This window comes from Trichechus manatus, unplaced genomic scaffold (genome assembly GCF_000243295.1).
Source record: "Trichechus manatus latirostris isolate Lorelei unplaced genomic scaffold, TriManLat1.0 scaffold00013, whole genome shotgun sequence".
NCBI lineage: Eukaryota > Metazoa > Chordata > Mammalia > Sirenia > Trichechidae > Trichechus > Trichechus manatus.
In genome coordinates, this window is record NW_004443949.1 from 1,243,356 (window position 1) to 1,266,679 (window position 23,324).

Consider the following 23,324-nt stretch of genomic DNA (forward strand, 5'->3'; position numbering starts at 1 on the left):
TATGTAAAATAAAATGCACCATTTTGAGTTCAGAGTTTGATGAGTTTTTATCAATTCATACACCGTTGTAACCACCACGATAGAATATTTCCACCACCCCCAAAAGTTTCCTCACTTATCTTTACATGAAGCAGTGTATTTTTAATACATATGTCTGAAAAATGACTTGTAATCAGGATATACTAAAAAATTCCTGGTAACTCCACAATAAGATGACCCATGACTCAATTACAAACGTGCAAAAGATATGAACGGGTATTTCACAACAGGAGATATTTTACAACAGGAGATACACAAATGGCCAAAACGGAGATGAAAAAGCATTCAACATCATTCAAGAAAATTAAAATTGAACCATATTGAGATATCACTATGCACCCACTTGAATGGATAAAATTTGTATCATGCTTTTTGTTCCATATCTAAGAAATCTCTTCCTACTGAAGGTTGCAAAGATTTTCTCCAATGTGTTCTTGTGGAGGTGTTATAGTTTTAGCTCTTACGTTTAGGTCTATGAGTTATTTCAAGTTAATTTTTGTATATGGCATGAGGTAAGAATTGAGTTTCTTTTTGTTTTTTTGTAAATATCCAATTGACTCTGGCACCAAATGTTAAAAATGCCATCCTTTCCCGTATTAAATTGCATTGGGATTTTTGTTGAAGATCAATTAAGTATCCATATATGGGTCTGTATTTGGATTTCTGTTTTGATCCATTGTTCTGTTTGTCTGTTTTTACACACTAATACACGGTCGGTGTTACTTTGGCCTTATAGTGAGTAAGTTCTATAACTTTCATCTTCTTTGTAAAAATTGTTTTGGCTGGTGTAAGTGTTTGTATTTTCATATAAATTTTATAGTTAGCTTTCTATTTCTACAAAAAGAAGACTGCTGGGATTTTGGTTGAGATTGCATTGAAATTATAGATTATTTTGGGAGAAATGACATTTTAACGATATCAAGTCTTTCAGTCTGTGAAATTGGTATATTTTTCCACTTAAATAGATCATCTTTAATTTCTGTGAGTAGTGTTTTGTAGTTTTCACTAGAGGTATTGTACATGTTTGGTTACATTTATTCCTAGGCATTTCATAGTTTTGATGCTATTTATTTTAAAATTTGATTTTCTAATTTTTTATTGCTGGTATAACTTTGTATTCTGTGACCTTGCTTATTAATTCTAGTAGCCGTCTTGTAAATATCGTAAGATTTTATACACACATCATCATATCATCTGCAAATAAAGCATTTTATTTCTTCCCTTCCTGTCTCCACTGGTAAGGGTCTCCTGTATAGTGTTGAACTCAACTGGTAATAATGGACATCCTTGCCTTGTTTCTGATCTTACAGGAAAAACATTCAGTCTTTTACTACTAAATATAATGTTAGGTATAGGCTTTTTGTAGATACTCTTCATCAAGTTAATTCCCCCACATTAAGAATAGACGGGAATTAACTTGATAAAGAGCATCTACAAAAAACCTAACACCTAACATTATATTTAATAGTAAAAGATTGAACGTTTTCCCCAAAGATCAGAAACAAGGCAAGGATGTCCCTTATAACCAGTTGAGTTTAACATTGTACAGGAAACAAGTTAATTCCCCTCTTAATGTGGAGCCCTGGTGGTGCGGTGATTAAGAGCTTGGTGCTAACTAAAAGGTTAGCAGTTTGAATCCACCAGCCACTCCTTGGAAACCTTATGGGGCAGTTCTACTCTGTCCTGTAGAGTCACTATGAATCGGAATCAGCAGCAATGGCAATGGATTTATGCTTAATGTGCTAAGAGATTTTATCATGAATGGTCCTTGGATTTTGTCAAATACTTATTCCGCATCCATTGTACTGCTGATTTTTTATTATGAAAGTGTTGAGTTTTGTCAGTACTTTTATGCATTTGATTAGATGATCATATGGTTTTTCTTCTTTATTCTGTTATTATGGTGAATTAAATAATTTTCAAACATCAAACCCAAACTTTGTATTACTAGGATAAAACCCACTTGGTTATGATGTACTATATTTTTATATATTGTTGGAATCTGTTTGCTAACAGTTTATTAAGGATTTTTGCATCGTATTTCATGAGGCGTATTGTTTTTTAGTTGTCTTGTGATTGTTTGTCTGGTTTTGGCATCACAGTAATGTAAGCAACATAAAATGGCTTGAAAAGTGTCTTAGTTATCTAGTGCTGCTATAACAGAAATACCACAGGTGGATGGCTTTAATAGACAGAAGTTTATTCTCTCACAGTCTAGTAGGCTAGAAGTGCGAATTCAGGGTGCCAGCTCCAGGAGAAGGCTTTCTGTCTCTGTTGGCTCCGGGGGAAGGTCCTTGTCATCAGTCCTCCCCTGGTCTAGGAGCTTCTCAGTGTAGGGACCTTGGGTCTGAAGGATGCGCTCTGCTCCTGGCACTACTTTCTTGGTGGTATGAGGTCCCCATTTGTCTCTGCTTGCTTCTGTCTTTTATATCTCAAAAGAGATTGATTTAAGGCACAGCCTAATCTTGTAGATTGATTCCTGCCTCATTAACATAACTGCCGCTAATCCCATGTCATTAACATCATAGAGGTAGGATTTACAACGCAAAGGAAAATCACATCAGATGACAAAATGGTGGACAATCACACAATACTGGGAATCATGGACAAGCCAAGTTGGCACACATTTTTTTAGGGGGACAAAATTCAATCCATAACAGGAAGCATTTCTTCTCATTCTAAAAGAGTTTTTGGAGGATTGGTATTATTTCTTTCTTAAGTATTTAGTGGAATTCACCACTGAAGCCACCTGGGCTGATATAGTTTTATTTCTGGGAGATTTTTTATTGCATTTCAATTTCTTTTATTGCTATAGGGGTATTTAGGTTTTCTTTTTCTTGTGTCATAAGTTTCTTTCCAGAAATTTGTATTTCATTTAGATCATCAAATTTATTGGTATAACTTAATAACTCCATTAGTATCTTAATATGCATAGGATTTGCAGTGATATACGCTCTGTAATTACTGACATTGGTGAAATGAGGATAAAACATTTCTTTCTGTTTTCGTCTCCAAGTTTACCATTTCCATAGTCTGCGTTCCTTTGTGTGGACCCAAGTTTCCATCTCATACATTTTTCTTTCTATAATATTTGTTGAAGTGCAGCTTTTCTAGCAATGTGACTTCTCAGCCTTTGTTTTCTGAAAAACAAAACCAAAAAAAATCTGTTGCCATCAAGTCAATTCTGACTCATAGCGACCCTATTTAAAGACACAGTAGAACTGCTCCATGGGGTTTCCAGGGAGTGCCTGGTGGATTCAAACTGCCAACCTTTTGGTTAGCAGCCATAGCAGTTAACCACTACCCCACCAGCGTTTCCTCTGAAAAAAACAAAGGTTTTATTTTATTTTTATTTTTGTGGGATTTTCCACTTGCTGTAGTATTTTATAGGTTGATGGCAGATTTTTCCTTTTTTCCCAGCTTTTTTAAGGTAATATTCCATATTCTTCTGTCTTGCCTAGTTTCTGACAAGAAGTCTGTGTTCATTCTTATTTTTGTTCTTTATGTAACACCCTTCCCCACCACCAGCTCCTTTTAAAATTATCTTTTTTTTAGTTGTTCAGTCTCTTTGCTCTCTTTAGTTAAATTTGATAGTTTCTGTTGCTGTCTTTATATTCACTAATATTTTACTCTTTTCTGTCCTTCAGCTCTGCCTCTGCTTGCTACAGTTGAGGAAGTGTTTCCAGGTAGAATTTCAGGACAGTCACAGAAGTCCCCTCCTTTATTTCCTTTCTCTCAGGGATATCTCACTTGTGCTGCCTGTTTGCCAGTACTTGGTACATCTGTTTTGCAGTTGCTTATGAGGGAGGGTAAAGCTAGAACAGTACGAATAATTTTAAGGAAGATAGTAGAATTTTTATAGGCCATTTTAAAATATGTTTGTTTTAATGCTTTTACTATATTCGCTGTCTATTCACCAAAAAAGATTTCCTGTCCCCTGCCCTGTGTAGATAAGACCCTTCCCTTTAAACAGTATTTGGAATGGACAGATAAAATTAACAAAATTGAAATTTTTTCAGTAGCGTATGAAAATGTGGTAGTGTCCCTTCCCTTTTCTTGTGTATGTCTTTTTCAGACAGCCGTACCTGTCTAACTGACGTTTTTAACCGAATAGGCAGGAGCAAGCTTTTATAAGATGAGCGGTCTGGGTCCCTTGCCTCAAGCTCTTTATAATGGTGAGCCCTTCAGACAGGAAGAGATGAATATTAAAGAACTAGAAATGGCTGTTCTTCAGAGGATGATGGATACGTGTATATATTTACAAAGGGAAGTTTTTAGGGTAAGTAAGCATTTATGAGAAAATCTGCAATGACTAATATAAGTGATAGTTTATATTAATTAAGTCTTTTCATGGCAAAAACTAACTTTATAAAAATTTCTGTTCTGATAATTTAACGGTGATTTAAAAAGTAATAATTAAATTTGTTCACAGTTACGTCTAAAAATTTGCTTGATTAGGCAGAAAAAGTTTAAATTTTTACAGAAAATTTGTGTCAGGAATCCAAAATTACATATCATTAACTCATTTTTATTAAGTATTCTCTGCGTAATTTTAAAACATATGTATATACATTGTCTATATTACCTAAATCATATTTTTGTTATTTTAGGGCACATTAAATGATCGAACGAATGTAGTTAATTTCCTTATGGATAAGAATACTGTTGTACCCCGTATGAATTCTTTGATTTTACACACTAAACCACAGCACCTTAATTTAATACCTACGTCAGGTAAAGTTATCTTCCATGTAGTTTTCTGCAGCACTTACTGAGTTTATGTGTATTTTATTCTTTATTTAATACTTAATATGAAAATTTTCAGTAACTGCTGATGTTGAAGATTTCACTACCTTCTTTTTCTTGGATTCGCAAGATAAGAGTGCTGTAATTGCCGAGAACATGCATTATGTAACACAAGAAGGTAATAAGCATATTTTAGTTTCCTGTATGTATTACTAAAGTAGCAAAAACGTAATTTTAGTAAAGTGCTTTGTAAAATATGTTTTAAATGTTTCTGTTTTGACTAGAAAGCCTCGATATTCAGCTTGAGAGTTTATCACGTTAGGATTTAAGGATTTCACTGAGAAAATGATGCCTTCTGTGCTAGCTAATATATTTGCTGAAGGGATTCATTTTGGGTTTTTGCCTTTTTTAAAGCAAATGATTCCATTTTGACTTTTTTAAGAGAGCGGTAAAACTTTTTCAAGACTTTGTCAACTGATACCTTATAATGCTTGAATAAAAGTATAATATCCAGATTGAAGGAGGTAATAGTTCTTCTCTGTACTCTAAGAGACATCTGGATGCTCTGCTTATGTTGGAGGTCACAAGCAGAGGAGGAAGACGAAGACAACAATGCTGGAATTAAGGATTTAGCCTAGGCAGAGCAGCTTACTGTGGGGGCACAGATTTGTTAGGGAATCACTGACTCTTCAGGTAGACAAAGAATTTTGGAGTTTGGTTGTTTTTTGTTTTGCATTGCTGTGTTTTGCTTTGTTTTGTTTGACTTGCTTTGCTATAGAGAGAAAAAGTAGACGCAGAAAATGAAAGGTGAAAGAAGGCTGATATTAGTCTCAATGTATAAGCAGTGACATTCTAACCATGAGAACAGTCTACAAATGGAATGGACTTGCTTGTAAGGAGTAAATTTTCACATGTGTGAGAGATTTAAGTAGAAGCCACACAACCAGTTTCTGAGAACGCTGTGGAGTGAATCCAAGATGGTATCAGGAGGCTCCTGGGTTACTTTCTAACAGATTCAGTGATTTTATGTCCACAAAGTGCTCATCTCCAAGAAATCCAACAAATGATAAAATATAATGCAGTTTTATGTTATAGGTGTTTACAGTTCTGAGTGTATGAGGTAAAGACAACAAAGAAATAGGGAAGAAAAAACAGGAGAAAGATATTTATCAGGTTCTGGGATGAAGAGTACTTTAATTGAGAAACAGTTGATTTCCTTTTATTTGCATTTATGTAAAGGTGTAGAAAAAGTATAAAGTTGCTAGAAAGTTACTTAGCTCATTTGAAATACTTCTCAGTACTAGTTGTGATGATAAAAATGCTGACGTTGAGAAGATATCTCAATTCTTCAGCTTTCTTTGAAAATAATGTGTTACTGTCTTAAGTTGCTTTTCAAAGTTGCAAGTGGAATCAGTGTTATCCTTCTTTTCATTACTTTGTTTTTCATTAACCAAGACCAGTTTTTGTAGAGTTGGATATTACTGAATATGATAATAACTTTAGTTTCAAATATTTTCAGGATTAAGTTTTTGGTACAGCAAATTTTTACAGTTGTCATAAATGGGTCACCCATAGTAACATTCTAAAGGGCCAGTTTTTCTCTAGGTTTTAATGATGGCCATACAAGTATTACTTAAGATGTTATATGCTGAGACTAGGTGAAATTAGGGTTAGGGTTAGCCCAGGTGGCGCAGTGGTTAACAGCTACAGCTGCTAACCAAAAGGTAGGCAGTTCGAATCCACCAGCAACTCCTGTGAGTTGGAATCGACTTGATGACAGTGGATTTGGTTTTAGAGCCCTGGTGGTGCAGAGTTAAGAGTTCGGCTGCTAACCAAAAGGTTGGCAGTTTGAATCCACCAGCTGTTCCTTGGAAACCCTATGGGGCAGTTTTACTCTGTCCTATAGGGTCGCTATGAGTCAGAATCGACTGGATGACAACGGATTGGTTTTGTGTGTGTGTGTGTGAAATTAAACGCGTTTAACTGCAACTTCAGAATGTTTTTTTCCTGTGCATTCCAAATTTTTAAATTTTTCTAAAAATACAGTTGTATCAGTGTTGCTGACGGGAGATGATGCAAATTAGACCAAGTTGATAGACAGTTTGAAATAACCAAATTATAAGCTAAGAATATATTGTTGTTTTCTCCATCTACTAATACGCTTGATCGTATCTCCTTTTATATATACGTGGAGTGTTCTGTTAGTTTTCTAGGGCACAAATTGCCACAAACTTGGTGGCTTAAAACAACAGAAATGTATTCTCTCAACAGTTCTGGAGACTAGCAGTCTGAAATCACCGTGTCAGCAGAGCCATGCCTCCTCTGAAGGCTCTAGGGAACAACACTTACTTGCCTTCTCCAGCTTCTGGTGGTCCCTGGTTGTTACTGGCTCTTGACAGCAGTCTCTGCCTCCATCTTTATATGACTTTCTTCCCTCTGTCACTCTGTTCTCGCCTCTTCTGACAAGGACACCAGCCATAGGACTTAGGGCCCACTCTAAATCCAGTATGCATTCATCTCAAGATCCTTAACTAATTACACCTGCAAAAATGCTATTTCCAAATAAGGTCGCGTTCTGGGTGCACATGAATTTGGGGGGGGCGCTCTTCAACCCCCTCAGGTATAAACATCAATCTTTTTTTTTTTTTTTTTTTAAGGAATGTAGCTAGAAGGCAGTTTTTCTTGACATACTTGGAACCGTGATAAGCATAATACAATTCTCTCTACTGTTAAAAATGTGTCCTTTAGGGACTATTCTTTCCTTTTGGTATCTGAGCTCATAAATAACTTATACAATGAAGTACTCTTCCAGTATTTTTCTCTCTTCTTTTTTTTTTTATTGTGGTGAAAATATACACACCAAACATCTGCCAACATGACTTCCACATTTACAACTCAATGACATCGATTATATTTTTCATACTCTGCCACCATTATCGCTGTCCTCATGCAAAACATCCTACCACCGTTAACATAAACGCCATGCCTCTAAACAAAAACTCCTCATTGCTCACTCCCTCCCAACCCTGGTAATCATTAATAATCTTTGGTTCTATATATTTCCTTAGTTCATATAAGTGAGATCATATAGTATTTGTCCTTTTGCAACTGGCTTATTTTGGTCAATGTAATCTCTTCAAGGTTCATCCATGTTGTGGTATGAATCTTCTAGCATTTTTATATGTACATCCCTATATAGGAAACCCTGGTGGCATAGTGGTTAAGAGCTTGGCTGCTAACCAAAAGGTTGGCAGTTCAAATCTACCAGCTGCTCCTTGGAAACTCTATGGGGCAGTTCTGCTCTGTCCTGTAGGGTCACTATGAGTCGGAATTGACTCGATGGCAGTGGGTTTGGTTGTTTGGGTTTGGTCCCTGTATACGCAAGCTTAAATTTTTTTAGCAACATTTGCTTAGTTTCAGGAAGATTAGTTTTAATATATTTAGTGTGTTTTTTTTTAAATCTGTTTTATAATCTGTAAGTGTTCCTTCTTTTAGTTTGATTTTTTAAAATAATTTGACTAGAGTATTTGTAACTTTCAGATGATGATGTAATTTCTTCAGTGACTCTCTGGATTATTGCCGATTTTGACAAGCCATCTGGAAGAAAATTGCTTTTTAATGCCTTAAAGCACATGGTGAGTGTCTAAATAGTGTTACTACAAAAATTTTAATTTGTTTCACTTTTGAGAAAGCACTGTGATGGTGCATGCATTAACTCTTCATTCCTCTCTATGTTAACATTTTAAGTACCCTAATTTAGTTAGAATGTGGGGCTAAGGGGACTAAAACAGGAATTCAAATCAGTCTACATGTAAAACAGATAACGCTGCCCGGGAAAACATCTACCTGTATTCTGTGACTTATGACCCATATACTCTCTGCTCACCTCTCCTAGCTGACATACAGATGTATAATAAGGTAGACTGTTAGAGTGAATGGTTCTACAGCCTGCTACTTAAAATTCCTCTTTTTACTAGCTGCAACTAGGATAGCATTTTCTGGTCACATAATTAGGCAACACTTTCTTTTCCTGATTATTTAAGAAAAATTAAGTACATTTATCTTACTTACAAGTATTTTAAACCTTATGCCAACCTTAGTGTTCTTGTTGTTAAATAATTATAAACCAATATACTTCAGTAGGATACAGTTCTATGTTTTTTATAAGTACTATTTTATAACCTTTTGTATTTCTTAGGGAAAACGTAAGTATGTTTAGATAAGAAGATCTAAGAAATATGAAACAAAATATTTTGTGAAATTGTAGCTCAGAGTAAATTTATTTCTGAGTAAGAAATTACCCCAAAATCTAGTGCCTTAAAAAAAAGACACTTATTATCTCATAGTTGTTTGGGTCAGAGAATCAGGGGTAACTTAGCTGAATATGGGCTGTGGCTGCAGTCATCTGAAGACTTAACTGCAGCTGGAGGATTAGCTCCCAAGTGAGCAACAGTTGATTGTCGGCAGGAGGCCTCATTTTTCCACTGGCTGCTGCAGGTCACTTCATTTCATTGTCATATGGACCTCTTCTTCATGTTACTTAAGTGTCTGCACAACATGGCTTTCTTCAGCATGAGGGATCCAGTAGACTAAGGCAGAAGCCATAATGACTTTATGACCTAGACTCAGAAGTCTCGTACTGTCATTTCCACAGTATCCTGTTTACTGACAAGATCACCTGTACTCCCTGTGAGAAGGAAGTATACAAGAGCATGAATACCAGAAGTGGGGACCATCAGGGGCCATCTTGTAGGCTGGCTAACAGATTAAGAAAAATTAATACATTTTAAATGAAACAGTCACACCTGCTGTGGGAGAATTTGTATCTCATATTACACAATCTGAACACACATTCTGGCTTTTTTTTTTTCAGTAGCCTGCAACCAGTATATTTCAGAAATGGTTGTTTGATATCTGTGGAGCCACAGTAATCTGTTGGGAGAAATGAACTTCTGCCTGTTGTTCCTTTTTAAGAAGTTCTGAAACATGTTCTCTGAGAGGCTCACCAACTGCCGTTCCCTAGTAGTTACAGTGTGTATAACAGATACCTTTCCTTTGTTTTAGTTAGTGGCTTCTTCTGTAGCTTTCACAAGTGTCGTGTAATTATTTATTTACTCTTACAGGATAGATGGTTATTTTCATTATTCCAAAATTGTACAACATCTAAGATCCCTTGGTGGTGCAAACAGTTTGTGCGTAACTGCTAACCTAAAGGTTGGTTGTTCAAACCCACCCAGCGGTACCGTAGAAGAAAAGACCTGGCAATCTGCTTCTTTTAAGATTACAGCCAAGAAAACCCTATGGAGTAGTTCTATTCTGTAACATATGAGGTTGCCGTAAGTTGGAATCAACTCATTGGCAACTTACAACAACAACAAAAACAATAAGTACCTTTTGAACAATAAATTAAAAACAGTCTTAAAGACTAAAAATGATTTTTAATCGCAAAATGCTATTTATGAAGATAGGGGGAAAAAGGCCTTCTTTGTCTAATAAAACCATAATTTCCCTGTAGTTTATTTTTTTCTGGCTTGTACACGATAATTTCATTTTTTCCCTGCTTATTCAAGTATCACATGTTCCTTGTATAAAATCAGAAGTGCAGAAAAGGATAAATGAACAAGAAAGGAAAAATGATCACTCATAAAACCCATGATCTAGAAGCAACCTCTTTTAATGTTCAAGGTTTCCTTTCTGACTTATTAATTTTTAGGGAGTTGAAACTGTCACTGTAAATTTTATCAAAAGGATTTTCCTGTAGTATTAAAATTTTTGTGTTAACAAGAATTTTAATGGAAACATAATATGCCATCCACATGGAAATACCTAGTTATATTGTGTGACTATGTGTTTGTGTTTAAGTAATAGAGCCACTTGGCTTTTTAAACATTTTGTATGCTTAATAGAATGCATACGTATATATAATGAAGTGAATGTCAGTCTCTGCTAATAGGTATTCATTTTATGTTTAACAAGGTAATCATGAACATGATGTTTGAATTAAGAGTTAAGAAAAGCATTAGTACATTTAAAATACAGTTGGGGAATGGTCTGCTTCTGAGAATGATGGACTTTGAAGTTTGGACCAACCCATCCCCTAAGGAACTGTATAAAAACTGGAAAATAAATATTTTTAAATGCTATCAAATTACTAAGAAGTAAGTGAAGAATTACTTGATCAAGATCTGGGAGAAAATAAGAGGTGAGCCTGGGAGTTGGAGCTAATTTTTTCATAAGGGCATTTGCCAATTCCAGAAAAGGCAGAGGGATTCTGTGCAGTGCTTTTGACAGCCCTGTAAAGTTAGACAAAAACTCATATTTAAGGCTTGCAAAATCTGGGGGAGGGAGGCCTTTAAATCTCTAAATAATTATGTGGAACCTCAAAAAACTGTGATTTAAGAGAAAGTATCAATGAAAAGCAGTCCTGCTTCAGCACTTGCAGGGACCGCTGCCAGTTTTAAGTCCTGTTAGATCCTGAAATTTAAAGGAATCCAAGATTGGTTTTTCTCTTAGGTGCCTGGCAGAAGGAAACATTAATCTTTTCTGGAGAAAAATAATGTTAGGCTATAGTTCATATTATTTCTGCTAACTATTTTTGAAATACATTGTCCAGAATACAAGAAAAAACAGCCAGACACATTAGTGAGTACATGAACAAAAATCAACAGGAACAATAAAAATAGGTCCACAGAGTCTTACCAGACACAGATTTTTTAAAAATTGTTTACTCTGCTCAAGGAGATAAAATGTAAGATTGAGATTTCAACAGAGAATGTGGCTATTAGAAAAAGAGCAGATTTGAAAAAGAACTAAATATAGAAATAAAGAATGCATTACAGTTATAAAATACACAAAGAATGAGGTTTCCGGCAAAAAAGAGAGTTATGACTTGAAGTAAGTTAGAAGAAAACATCCAGAAAGAAGCACAGAGAGAAAAAGAAAAAATACAAAGGAGAATAGTTACGTATGCATTATGGTCCAAAGGTCTAATGTATGGTAAACATAGCAGAGAGGGAAAAGCAGTATTTGAAGAGTTGATATCTGAAAAGTTTCCAAACCACAGATTCAAGAAGCCCTACAAACCCTAAGCAAGATGGTAAATAAAAACAAAAAACAAAAAACTACACATTTCTCCATCGAGGTAAAGCTGTTGGAAACCAAATTCTAAAAGGAAATCCTATAAACAGAGGAAAACAAAACAAATCAAATATGTATACACATACACATACATACTTAAAGGAGCAACAGTAAGACTTGTAACGGACTTCACAATAGAAATTATTGGCCCCAGATGAAAATAGATGTATCTTTACATACTGAAAGAGAATATTTTATAACTCCGAATTCTATAACAGTTGAAAAAATCATTTTTCAATCTTTTTTTAATGAAAAAATCGTTTTCTATTTCCAGAACACTTGCCTAAAATTAAAAGATATAGAAAGGCTGAGAATAAAAGGGTAGAAGTAGGGATATTGTGTAAACACTAACCAAATAAAGGTAATGTAGCTATATTAATATTAAATAATACTTAAAGACCCCCCAAAATAGTGATATATCATAAGGAGAAAAGTTTCAATTCATTATGAAGATATGCAGTTCTAATTTTGTACGCACCTGATCACATAGACTCACAATATATAAAGCGAAACTTGACAGAACTTCAGTGAAGAACAGACAAAACCATGAATGATAATGTGAAATTTTAGCATACCTTTCTCAGTAATGACTAGAACAAGTACACAAAAAAATAAGTAATGATGTGGAAGGTAGAATAATAAGACCAGGAAACTTGACCTGATGGCCATTTATAGAAAAGTGCAGTAACCAAAACAAAACTGAAACATCTTTGCGTGTTTAGAAATTAAGAAATTTCTGTATGATGTGTAGGTCCAAAAAAAAAAAAATGCATATTTGAAAACATTTTGAATTGAATGAAAATATAAATGACATTAAAACTTGATGTCCTTTTCTCTTATATTGTTGTTAGGTGCTGTTGAGAAAATTTTCAGCTCTTACTGACTGCATGTGACAGAGTAGAACTGCCCCATAAGGTTGTCTAGGCTGTAATCTTTATGGAGGCAGATCACCAAGTCTTTCTCCTGCAGAGCCACTGGGTGGATTCAAACTGCCAACCTTTTGGTTAGCAGCCGGCGCTTAACCATTGTGCCACCTTTTCTATTTCTTCTATATACGTGTATGTGTATGTATTAAAAATATATATATATTTGCTATGCTATTTCTATTATATATATTTGAAAAAAAAAAGACAGGCTGAAAAATAACTAAATGTTAAAATCTTAGAAAAAGCGCCAGCCACTTAAACTTCTGTCCAAGAGAGTAAAATAAAGGATGTGATAAAGATGTTAAAGTGTTGCACTGCAAAGGAGGCTTTATGCAGAAAAGAAGGAAACAATGAGAGTAACTAAAATGATTTGTTATTCAGGATATCAGTGGTTTACCACATCTAGTACCGTGGACGTAGAAAGACTTTGACAGTGAAAGATGGTGTATGGTAAAATGAACAAGCTTGACTGGAAAGAAAAGAAATTCAACTGTAAAAAGGTAAGATACCAATGTTTTTAACCTATAAACATTGTGTTTTGCAGAAAACAAGTGTTCATAGCCGGTTGGGGGTTATTTATAATCCTACATCAAAAATAACTGAAGAGAATACAGCTATTTCTAGAGGAATTTTGACAGCTTTTCTTACACAGAAAAACGGGCATTTGAGAAGCTTTCTCAGAAAATTGACAAAGGAAGAAATTGCTGCAGCTATTTACTCTGGGGATAAAATTAAATCATTCCTTATTGAGGTCAGTAGCTGTTTGTTTGAAATGTTAAGTATGTACGTGTATATTTTAAAATTATAAACTAGTGCATTTTGAAATATGTTAGTTAAAAACATCAGTAAAAAATATAATTGGGCATAATTAACATTCCTTTCCAGTGTGAAAAGATAAATGTTAAATAATATGACTTAATGGAAGTATTTAACAAATCAGATTTCCTATAATACACCTGCTACTTCGTTATCCTTTTGTTAATGTCGATGGCATTCGAGTTTGGATGTATACTTAGGGGACTAATTGGGGATTAAGGCATTATGCAGGTGTTTTCACTGAAGGGGTCTGGTATCAGGGAAATTCTAAAGATAGAAGAATAACCTCTGTACTGGGAGAAAGATTTGTGAAATCTGCTCAAAAAGATTTATTGGCTGTTTACCAGACATTAGGAGTACTTTTGTAATTAAGGCAAATAGAGCCCTTACTCTGGGAGAGTTTACATTTTATTGGGAAAGGCAGATAAAATATATGCCAAGTAGTGTAAGTGCTACTGGAGAAATACTAAAAAAATAAGAGGATAGATAGCTTTGTAGGGTATTTTAGATGGAGTGGTTAGGGAAGATATCTCTGAAAAACTTACATTTGAGCATATTGCTGAATAAAATGGGAGACCAAGTCATGGAAAGGTCTGGAAGAAGAGTGTACCAGGTACAGGAAGACAGCAAGTCTAAAGGCCTTGACACAGAAGCAGTCATGCCAGGTTGGAGGTATAGGATAACCCCATATACTTCATACACTTGTAGCCCATGGCAAGAAATGGGAATTGTTTTCTGAGTATGGTGGGAAGCCCTTGAGGAATTGTGAGGAGGTAAATAATCCCGAAAAAGCTCACTTTGGATGCCATGTAAAGATTTGATAGTAGATGGGTAAGAGTGGAAACAGGTTGAACAATTAGAATGTTACCACAGTAATATAGGCAAAAAATAATTGTGTCTTAAATTAGTAGTAGTGGTAGAGGTGGTAAGAAATTGTTGATGCGTAATATTTTTTGTTGCTGTAGCCAACAGGATCAGCTGATCAGTTGTATGTGGCATGTTGAGGTAGCCTAGGATTTTGGCTTGACCAACTGGAATGAATGGATGGTGTCTTTTATTGAGATGGGAAAGACTAGATGAGAAGATTTGGGCACGTAGGGGACAAGAGTTAAGTTTTGTAGATGTTGAGTTGGAGATTCCTGTTGGACATTCAAGTGACAATATTGATTTGACAATAGAATAAATGAATGTAAAACCCAATGCATGACTGTAATGTCAGTTTGAGAGTCACCGATATTATATGGTATTTAAAACTAAGAAACTGCATGGATCACCTAGGAAATGAATGAGGGGGTGGTGGGAAGAATAGAAGGCTGAAAACTGGGCCCTGAAACATTCCAACATGAACAGGTAGGCAAATAAAGAATGATCCAGTAAAGACGAATGAAATGGAATAGCCAATGAGTTGGGAAGATAACTAAGAGAGTGTGCTATCCTAGAAGCCAAGTGGAGAATGTTTTTCAGGAGAGAGTGATCAACTATGTCAGATGTTCCTGAAATGAGTCTTCATATTAGTGACTTTAATAAGGACAGTTTCAGTATTTCAGTGGGAGGTATTAAAGTGAACTAGATTCAAGGGAGAATAGGAGGTCAGGAAATGGAGACAGTGGGTATAGGTAACTTTTAAAGTGGATTTTCCTATACAAGGAATAGAGAAATAGGCCCGGAGCTAGAATGGGACTCAGGGTCAAGAGAATACTTCCAAAGCCTGAAGATGTCACCTTTTTGTATGCTGAAGACAATATCCATTAAAAAGGCAGAAAGGGGAGCAAGACAGGAGCAAAATTCTTGAATAGGCAAGAAGTTCTGGAATCAGTTGCATTGATCTTAAATCAGAAATAGTTCATCCAGTGTAACCAGAGGAAAAGCAGAATGTATGGGTAGAGATGCAGAAGAATACATTTATTTGGTGGTTCCAAGATGAAGTATTTCTCTTCTGATTGCTTTCATTTTCTCAATAAAAAAATTTCAGGTCACTATTAAGTATTATGGTGGGAATAGGGGTTATTAGAGGTTTGAGGAGAGAGAAAATGTGAAATACTTCTCTACTGAGAGTGAGAAAGTGAATTAAATAGATTAGTGGAAGAAGATTTCTAGTCATTGCTGAGGGCCCACTTGAGATTAACAGTCATAAACTGAGATTAGCATGGGTTGTATGTTCTTCTCTAGCTGTACCCCCTTACTCAGATCCAGTTGCAGAGTAAGCAGAGTTGTGTTTAACCAGGGTTCAGATTTTCCCAGGTGAATATGACTGAGCTGAGCACGGAGGATTTTTGCTACAATGAAGAACTCTGAGATCTACCTGGGTTAGGAGGAAAATTATGATACAGGAAGAACGATGGACAGTGAACTGAATGAGTCAGTGGACTGAAGGGGCTGAATACTGTTGACCTAGTAACACTAGGATGAATCAGCTACATGGTCAAGAGGTTGTATTTAGAGAGGGGATGATTGAAATTGAGATTTTAAAGGTAAGGAAGGTCTAGTACTGTCCAGTATGGTAGCCACTAACCGTGTGTGTCTACATTTAAATTAGTTAAATAAAATTTTGCGTTCAGTTCTTCAGTTGCACGAGGAACATCTCAGGTGATCAGTAACCATCCGTGGCTTGGGGCCACCATATGGGACAGTGCAGGGGAGAATTCCATTAGCACAGCACCATTTGGGATCTTAAGCCCCATCTTAGATGTGCTGAAGTAGAATGTACATTTTAACAAGATACCCAGGTGATTTGTATGCACACTAAAGTTTGGGAAGTATGATACAGAGAAGTATGTCTTAGTTTGAAGGTGTAAGAAACCTATTTGTGGTTTATTTTCTGTGAATGTTCAAATTTTTTTTTTACTCTTTGACCCAGGGATACTTTTAGTATTTCAGTATTTAAATGCACTACAGGTAGTCGGATTATGTTCTGATGACTCCATGGTAAGCCGGTTCTGACATAAGTTGAATACCACACATCAGCAAATTATGTACTGTAACATTGTATGTAGTACGTATTACTAACAATAAGATGTACAAAAAAATATGGACAGTCGTATGTGCCATTTGTTGCAACTCAGATACGTCGCAAATTGGGGACTACCTATATTACTAATTTGTTCCCTTTGGATTGGTATAGTGGTGTAAGGGAGTTTTTTTTAAAAAACTACTTTTTTTTTTTTTTAAATTGAGAGCACCAGAATGGGCGAGGAGGGTAATGAGTTCTGAATTTAATAAATTTTGTCATTTCATTTTCTTAAATGATGTATTTTATTTTAATTGATGATGGTTCCTAGCATTTTACTAATTCAGTAATCCCTCTGAAAGTCTCAAAGAATGAAGAGCAAATTACATCTACTTATATCAAGATTTCAAAATATTGTAATTGATTTGGCAAAAGAGGATTCTTTTTTAAAAAATATGGTTTCAGAAGTAAATAATAATTTTTTTAAAAATTTTAAAATTTCCAATTTTGTACAGACATTATATTAATTAAAGTGGGTTTTGTTAACAAAATGGTTTAGTTTATTTACTGTTCTCATTAGTTTTGTCATTTTTTAACTTTTGCTTCAGGGAATGGATAAGAATGCTTTTGAAAAAAAATATAATACCGTTGGAGTGAATATTTTCCGAACTCACCAGTTGTTCTGTCAAGATGTGCTTAAATTGGGTCCTGGGGAAGTAGGTATTGTCAGCAATGGAAAAGTAAGTAGCGTGACACTGTGGTACCTTCCTCAGTGACACTGTAGAACAGTGGTTCTCAAACTCTTTTCTATCACAGCACACCTGACGCAGCACACGTGGGAGATGGTGCTCATAGGCCGGACACATCCAACAGGTCTCAGAATAAATTACACTCTGGGATGTCCAGTTCATGGCACACAACCTGGTACTCATCCCTTTCTCCCATTCACGATAGCACTGAATGCAGGAAAGGAAAATTGTCCTTCTACAGCTAGCTTTTATTGTATTCTAATGTAAGTATTAGAACAAACAACTTAGTACACGTTACAACATTGTAATGGAAAACCACTGTTGTCGTAGGTGTAGTAAGTACATGGTTACATCTTTTTCTCATTGTAGCTTTTCTCTACAGTTGATTTTATTAAAGATAATCATACACTTTTATAAGTTTTTGAAGTATTACAAGTAGTATAAATTGACATATCGTTAATTAATAGAATCTTTAAAAAGGTATAGGAAAATCACTTAGTCCCACCATCTTAATGAAATTTACTGTTAATAGTTCATTGTTTAACGTGTCAACCCTTTTTTCTACTGTTCATAGCCATGTCTTGGTTTTTTTAATACAGGATTATAATCTTACTATATGTATCATTTTATATTCCACTTTTTTATCTTAATACATCACAAACATTTTTCTTATTAATTATAGAATCTTTATAGACATATACAAAATTAGTGGATATCTTCCTGTTTTTTTTAGTATGGTATTCTGGTTTTATTTCTTAGGAATTATTTACATTAAGAAATTTGAATCTTTTACTTAGATTTATTAAGAAATCAACTAATGCAATATGTTCAACATATCTCTGCTTGAATTACCAAATTTTATATCCTCATCGTCTTCAGAGTTCTAATGTACTCTTAAACTTTTCTTTATTTTCCATATTTTTATGAGTTCTGTTCACGTATGTGTCTCATTCTCATGTCAAAAAATCCTTAAAATTATGCCTACTCATTCTTTCTTATCTGAATGTGTAAAATAATAGAAGCTGGAGAATAGTGGTGGACTCCGATGACCCAGGCCTCCACAGATCAAATATATCTGCTTCCAGTGTTGGAGTTTTTGAGCTAATTGTGTTGGCTGCTAAAGGCAGTTGGATTTAGGTTCACATGTGTGCAGTGCTGTTTTACAGATTGGTGACAAGAGTTGCCATTTATTACTATTAAAAATATTAGTAAATTTTTATAGTGAGCTCTGTTAGATAGAAGCCCAGATATGCCATTGTTTTTTCTCTTTAACATTGCTTTGGGAGGAAAGACAGTTTTTTCAGAACACCTTTAAAGAATATGGCTACCTTTGCCTCTGTCAGGCATTTTGAGAAGTAATGGAAAAAAATTACACTTAGGCCAGCTGTATCTAGTACCTTGCCTTTTGGTTATTAAAAAACACGAAACTAAACCCATTGCCCTCAAGTTGATTCCAACTCATAGCGACCTTATAAGACAGAGAACTGCCTCATAGGGAAGAGGAAAAAGGGAATTCAGATCTGGACATATTAAGAGTTCGGTGTTCAGTTCACAATCTCCAAGTAGATTTGTTGAGTAGGTAATTGAATATATGAGTTGAATTCAAAGGAGAGGCTGGGGCTAGAGATAGATATTAAGTTAAACTATGTTGACTTTTTGTATTGATTAATGGAAAAATATCATTTTGTTTATCATTTTATTAGTAGAACTGTGGTTTGAATAGAAAAGTATAACGTGTCTGAAATTAAGTACTGAAGTTTATGAGCTATAATACTTAGCTAATTACTCTGTCTCAAATTAATGCTATATAGCATAATAATCATAAGAATGGTAGCATATAATTATTACTTCTGAATCAAATAATTTAATACTTGAAGTAGTTTTAATGACATTTTAGAATAAATCTTTATTCTGAACCTGTCCAAATGTTTAATTAGAGCTAGAACATACTCAAAGTTAAAATTGTTTATAAATGACCAACAGCTAGGATGCAATGATGATTTCATAATTTCTTACTGATGTACCAGAGAATTAAAAATTTATATGTAGATAAAATCCTAAATAATGCTATTGATGTAACTATAGTATACTTTTTTTAATCACACCATGTATTTACAAACTGCTGAAAGACACAGGGGAGTAGGGAGTGGGTAAAAAAGGAAGGCCTCTTCTTTTAGCCGGACAGATCTGGAATAAAATTGCAGTTGCACCATTAATTGTGAAACTTGATTCTTTTATTTGGACAATGGAAATGGTAATAATTGATTTTACAGAGTTGTCCGATTAAATATGCCTTTATATGCAAGGCATGTAGAACAGCCCCAAACACAGAGTAAATTTTCAGTAAATATTAACTCCTGTTTTTTCCTTTGGAGCCCTGGTGGCGCAGTGGTTAAGAGCCCAGCTGCTAGGCAAAAGGTTGGCAGTTCAACTCCACCAGCTGCTCCTTGGAAACCCTATGGGGCAGTTCTACTCTGTCTTGTAGGGTCGCTATGAGTCAGAATCAACTCGATGGCAACGGGTTTTTTTTTTTTTTTTTCCTTTAAATATTTGAAGGCTGTCATGTGAAATAGTGGGTGCATTTGTAGACTTGATTTGTGTTACCCTAGATAAGAGTCAGTATAGAATCAACATCAGTTGATCTAACTTAAATGGTTGGAGAAAGATATTTAGCTCAGTATGTGGATGAACACTCTTAACAGAGTTTTCTAAAATTTCAATGAGCAGTCAAGGGAGATAACAGGTTTCCCCCGCTGTCGGAAAGTAGAGCGTTCCTATGAAACCTTTTGTAAGCCGAAATGACATAAAGCAAAGAAGCAATTACATTAATTTATATGGGAAAATGCTTTTTGGCGTTCCCAGACCCAAGAAATAACCTACCAAATAACATATACAACCCTTACGAGCTCTCTTAGGCTTTTCTGATACCTTAGGAGATACATCTTGCTAACAGATGCACAGAATAAATGGAGATAAAGCACAGATGTCACAGACACAGTTCAAAGCTATGGCGGCTTGGTGCTGAAATGCTGAGTGTAGTTCCTGGGAAGGAGCTTGGTGACGCCACTCTCGCTGCTCGGGGTGCGTGCTGCCTCTTCAAGGGCTTGGTGCAAGACAAATGTTGAACGTTATTTGTGCTTTTCACCTTTTTTTGTAAAAGCAAAAATCCTCTTCGGATTTCTTTCAGTCAGCGAAAACAGGAACTAACGTAGGTCTTTTGTAAAAGCAAAGTGGCATAAAGTGAACTTTCGAAAAGCAGGGGATACCTGCCTTTCTGCCACAGAACTTACTCTATGTAACTGAGAAATCGCGTTTCCAGACTGTCGTAAAGCATCAGATAGGTCTTGTCCTATTTCCCAACTCGGACATTATGTGATTTTACGCCATTTAATTACTGTATTCCACAAATACGTTTAACATTCAGAAGAAGAACTCTACAGCACAGAAGAATTAAGTTTTAGCAATTTGAGGCTGTTGCTTATATAGGCAAAACAGCCAGTTCTCAATAAAAATAGCCAATCTTGTTAATCCCTTAAAAAAAATAGTTTAAGAATTAATCTCCTTATTCTAAGTTATTAATAAGCTCCTGAATCACTAACGATGATATTGATAGTGACCATTTTTTATGTTTTTAACAGCCAGAGGTCAAAGGGATGTGGTATTTTTTTTTAACTGAATTAGGATGCCAACATCCCAGCTAATGTCACCTTTGATAGCAGCGAGATAGAAAGATTAAAGAACTATATTCCAGTAATTTTTAGAAAATATTAATTACAGAAGCAGATAAAAGGGAAGTGAGAAAATTTGAATGGAAAAGGAGCTGCAGCCTTTTCAGCTGCAACTCAGAACGATTTTGGTCTTTTGACCAGGAAAATAAATATTCTGGTTGACATGTATTCTAATAGTTTGTGTCATTAAGAGTAATCATTTAGTGTATAAAATGCTTATTGAGAGGGATTATGTCAGTCTCAATGCCTGCATCAGGGCTTTGTGGGCGTAATGTTAACAAAGATTGCACATATTGTCTTCTTCAGGGAATAATACTACTGGTAGAGTGTGTGGTAGTCGTGATGGAATAACCATCCTAAGATATTAGATATGTAGCATTCTGACAACTTTTCCTTCTGTAGTTACTGGTTTAAAGCTAAATTAAGTGACCTTGCTATGCTCCAAACCATTTATATAATATCAATTAGATGAAGATTACTTGGAAGTATTATAGTAATAATTATGAGATTTGTCTCTCGGTTTTTGTTCTTTTATGCCTTGTTTATGTATTAGTTCATATGTACATAGTACAGACTACACTTTACAGATGACTATAGAAGAAAATGGAAATTAAAAGATGTATGAATTACAGAATTGCTTTCATAATTTAATTTGGAATGAAAAGTTTTAGGTTAGTAGTTAGAAGCATCAAAGTAAAGCTTCCAAACAGAAGTAATGTGGTTTTTTTTTAAATTTTGTCACCTTTGATTTTAGTGTTACGCAAATGTTATTTGTAATATCAAAGTGAGAAAACATTTGTCTCGTTTTCCAGTGGATTTAGTTAAGTGGTGGATATAATAGCTGCCAATCTGTTTAATCTCTAATCATCTTTTTGCTAAACAGAGAAATATCTGTTTGATGAGAAAATGTTTGTCCTGAACAGATATTTTCTAGAAGATATGTGACAGTATAACTGTTTTTATTTTAAGTTCTTAGGACCTTTACGTGAAACTTTCTACGCGGAAGATTTTTACTTGTTGGAAAAGATAACGTTTCGTAGTTTAGTAGAGAAGATTAAAGGAATTGTTAAAAATATGCAGATCGACTCAAAGAAGTGAGTATTTAAAATCGTAAGATTAATTCATTTCGGGGATTCATCATTTTGAATGTGATTTTTTTTTAAATTAGAAAATATTTGAAATATGTAGAGAAATAAAGATAAAAGACATATAAGGAGAATATAAAAAAAACAGTAAAAGCCACTCATTTACTCATCACCACCAAATGTAGATGTTCATATTTTGCCTTATTTGCTTTGGATCAGAGTGCTGATGACCCGCCTACCCCAGTCTCCTCCCTCCTCAAGAGGTAACCATTTCCCTAAGGATGGTGCACGGGATTCCATATTTGTGTTTATGCTTGCGCTTCATAATGTCAATATCTCTTATCAATATCTACTATATTGAGTGCCTTGAAATTTTTAGAAAAGGGTATACTGTAGTCCTTGTGCACTCTGTTTTTATAGGAGCTTTGTCCTGGTTCATGTACATGCTCTTGTTGCTAGCTGCCATCGAGTCAGATACAGCTCGTGGAGACGCCATGTGTTACAGAGTTGAACTGCTCCATAAGGTTTTCTTCACTATAATCTTAACAGAAGCAGAGCCACATATTGTTATGTATACCCTAATTCAGAATTATTATTTTTCTTGTGAAGTACTCCTTTCATCATTATATAAATTACTCCTTTCTAAAAAATGATTCTGTCTTAAAATCTCTGGGATCTTTTATTTAAACTGTATCAGCATTCATTTTGGTTACTGTTTTTCTGCACATCTTTTTCCGTCTATTTAATATATCCATGCATCTTATGAACAGCTTTTGAGGTAGAAGGACTTCCAGATTCGTCTGCCATCTCACCAGAATTAGGAATTCTGATTCCTGCTCGTGAATACAGAATTTAGATCCAGACCAAACTGTTGTCCTTACCTAATCCCTCATTTATGAAATGATATTTTAAATTTTGTATCATTTGGGAAATGATGTTAAAATTGTGAATGTTTGCGAAGTAGTAAATTAAGGGCTTTTCTGCAGTGAGGAGATAATACCTACAGTTATTTCCAAGTGGAATAAAACTAAAGGAAACATTAAAAAGCAATGAAAAGTTAATTATAATTTTTATAATTAAATAATTTATTTCTAGCATATAATGGAAAGCATATGATTCAGTAATTTGTTGAATTTTGTGGAATATAATGT

The 23,324-nt window shown here is 34.9% G+C and overlaps 1 protein-coding gene across 1 annotated transcript in view; it reads left to right on the top strand.

Annotated features, from left to right (window-relative positions):
• The window catches only part of UGGT2 (UDP-glucose glycoprotein glucosyltransferase 2), a 189,255-nt gene that overhangs the window by 109,039 nt on the left and 56,892 nt on the right, over positions 1-23,324 (top strand). Inside the window, exons 17-23 of the mRNA XM_004371389.2 lie at positions 4,154-4,318; positions 4,650-4,773; positions 4,865-4,963; positions 8,326-8,420; positions 13,393-13,599; positions 17,220-17,351; positions 22,058-22,182. Coding sequence (XP_004371446.1) covers positions 4,154-4,318; positions 4,650-4,773; positions 4,865-4,963; positions 8,326-8,420; positions 13,393-13,599; positions 17,220-17,351; positions 22,058-22,182 — 947 coding nt within the window. The remainder of the gene's footprint in view (positions 1-4,153; positions 4,319-4,649; positions 4,774-4,864; positions 4,964-8,325; positions 8,421-13,392; positions 13,600-17,219; positions 17,352-22,057; positions 22,183-23,324) is intronic.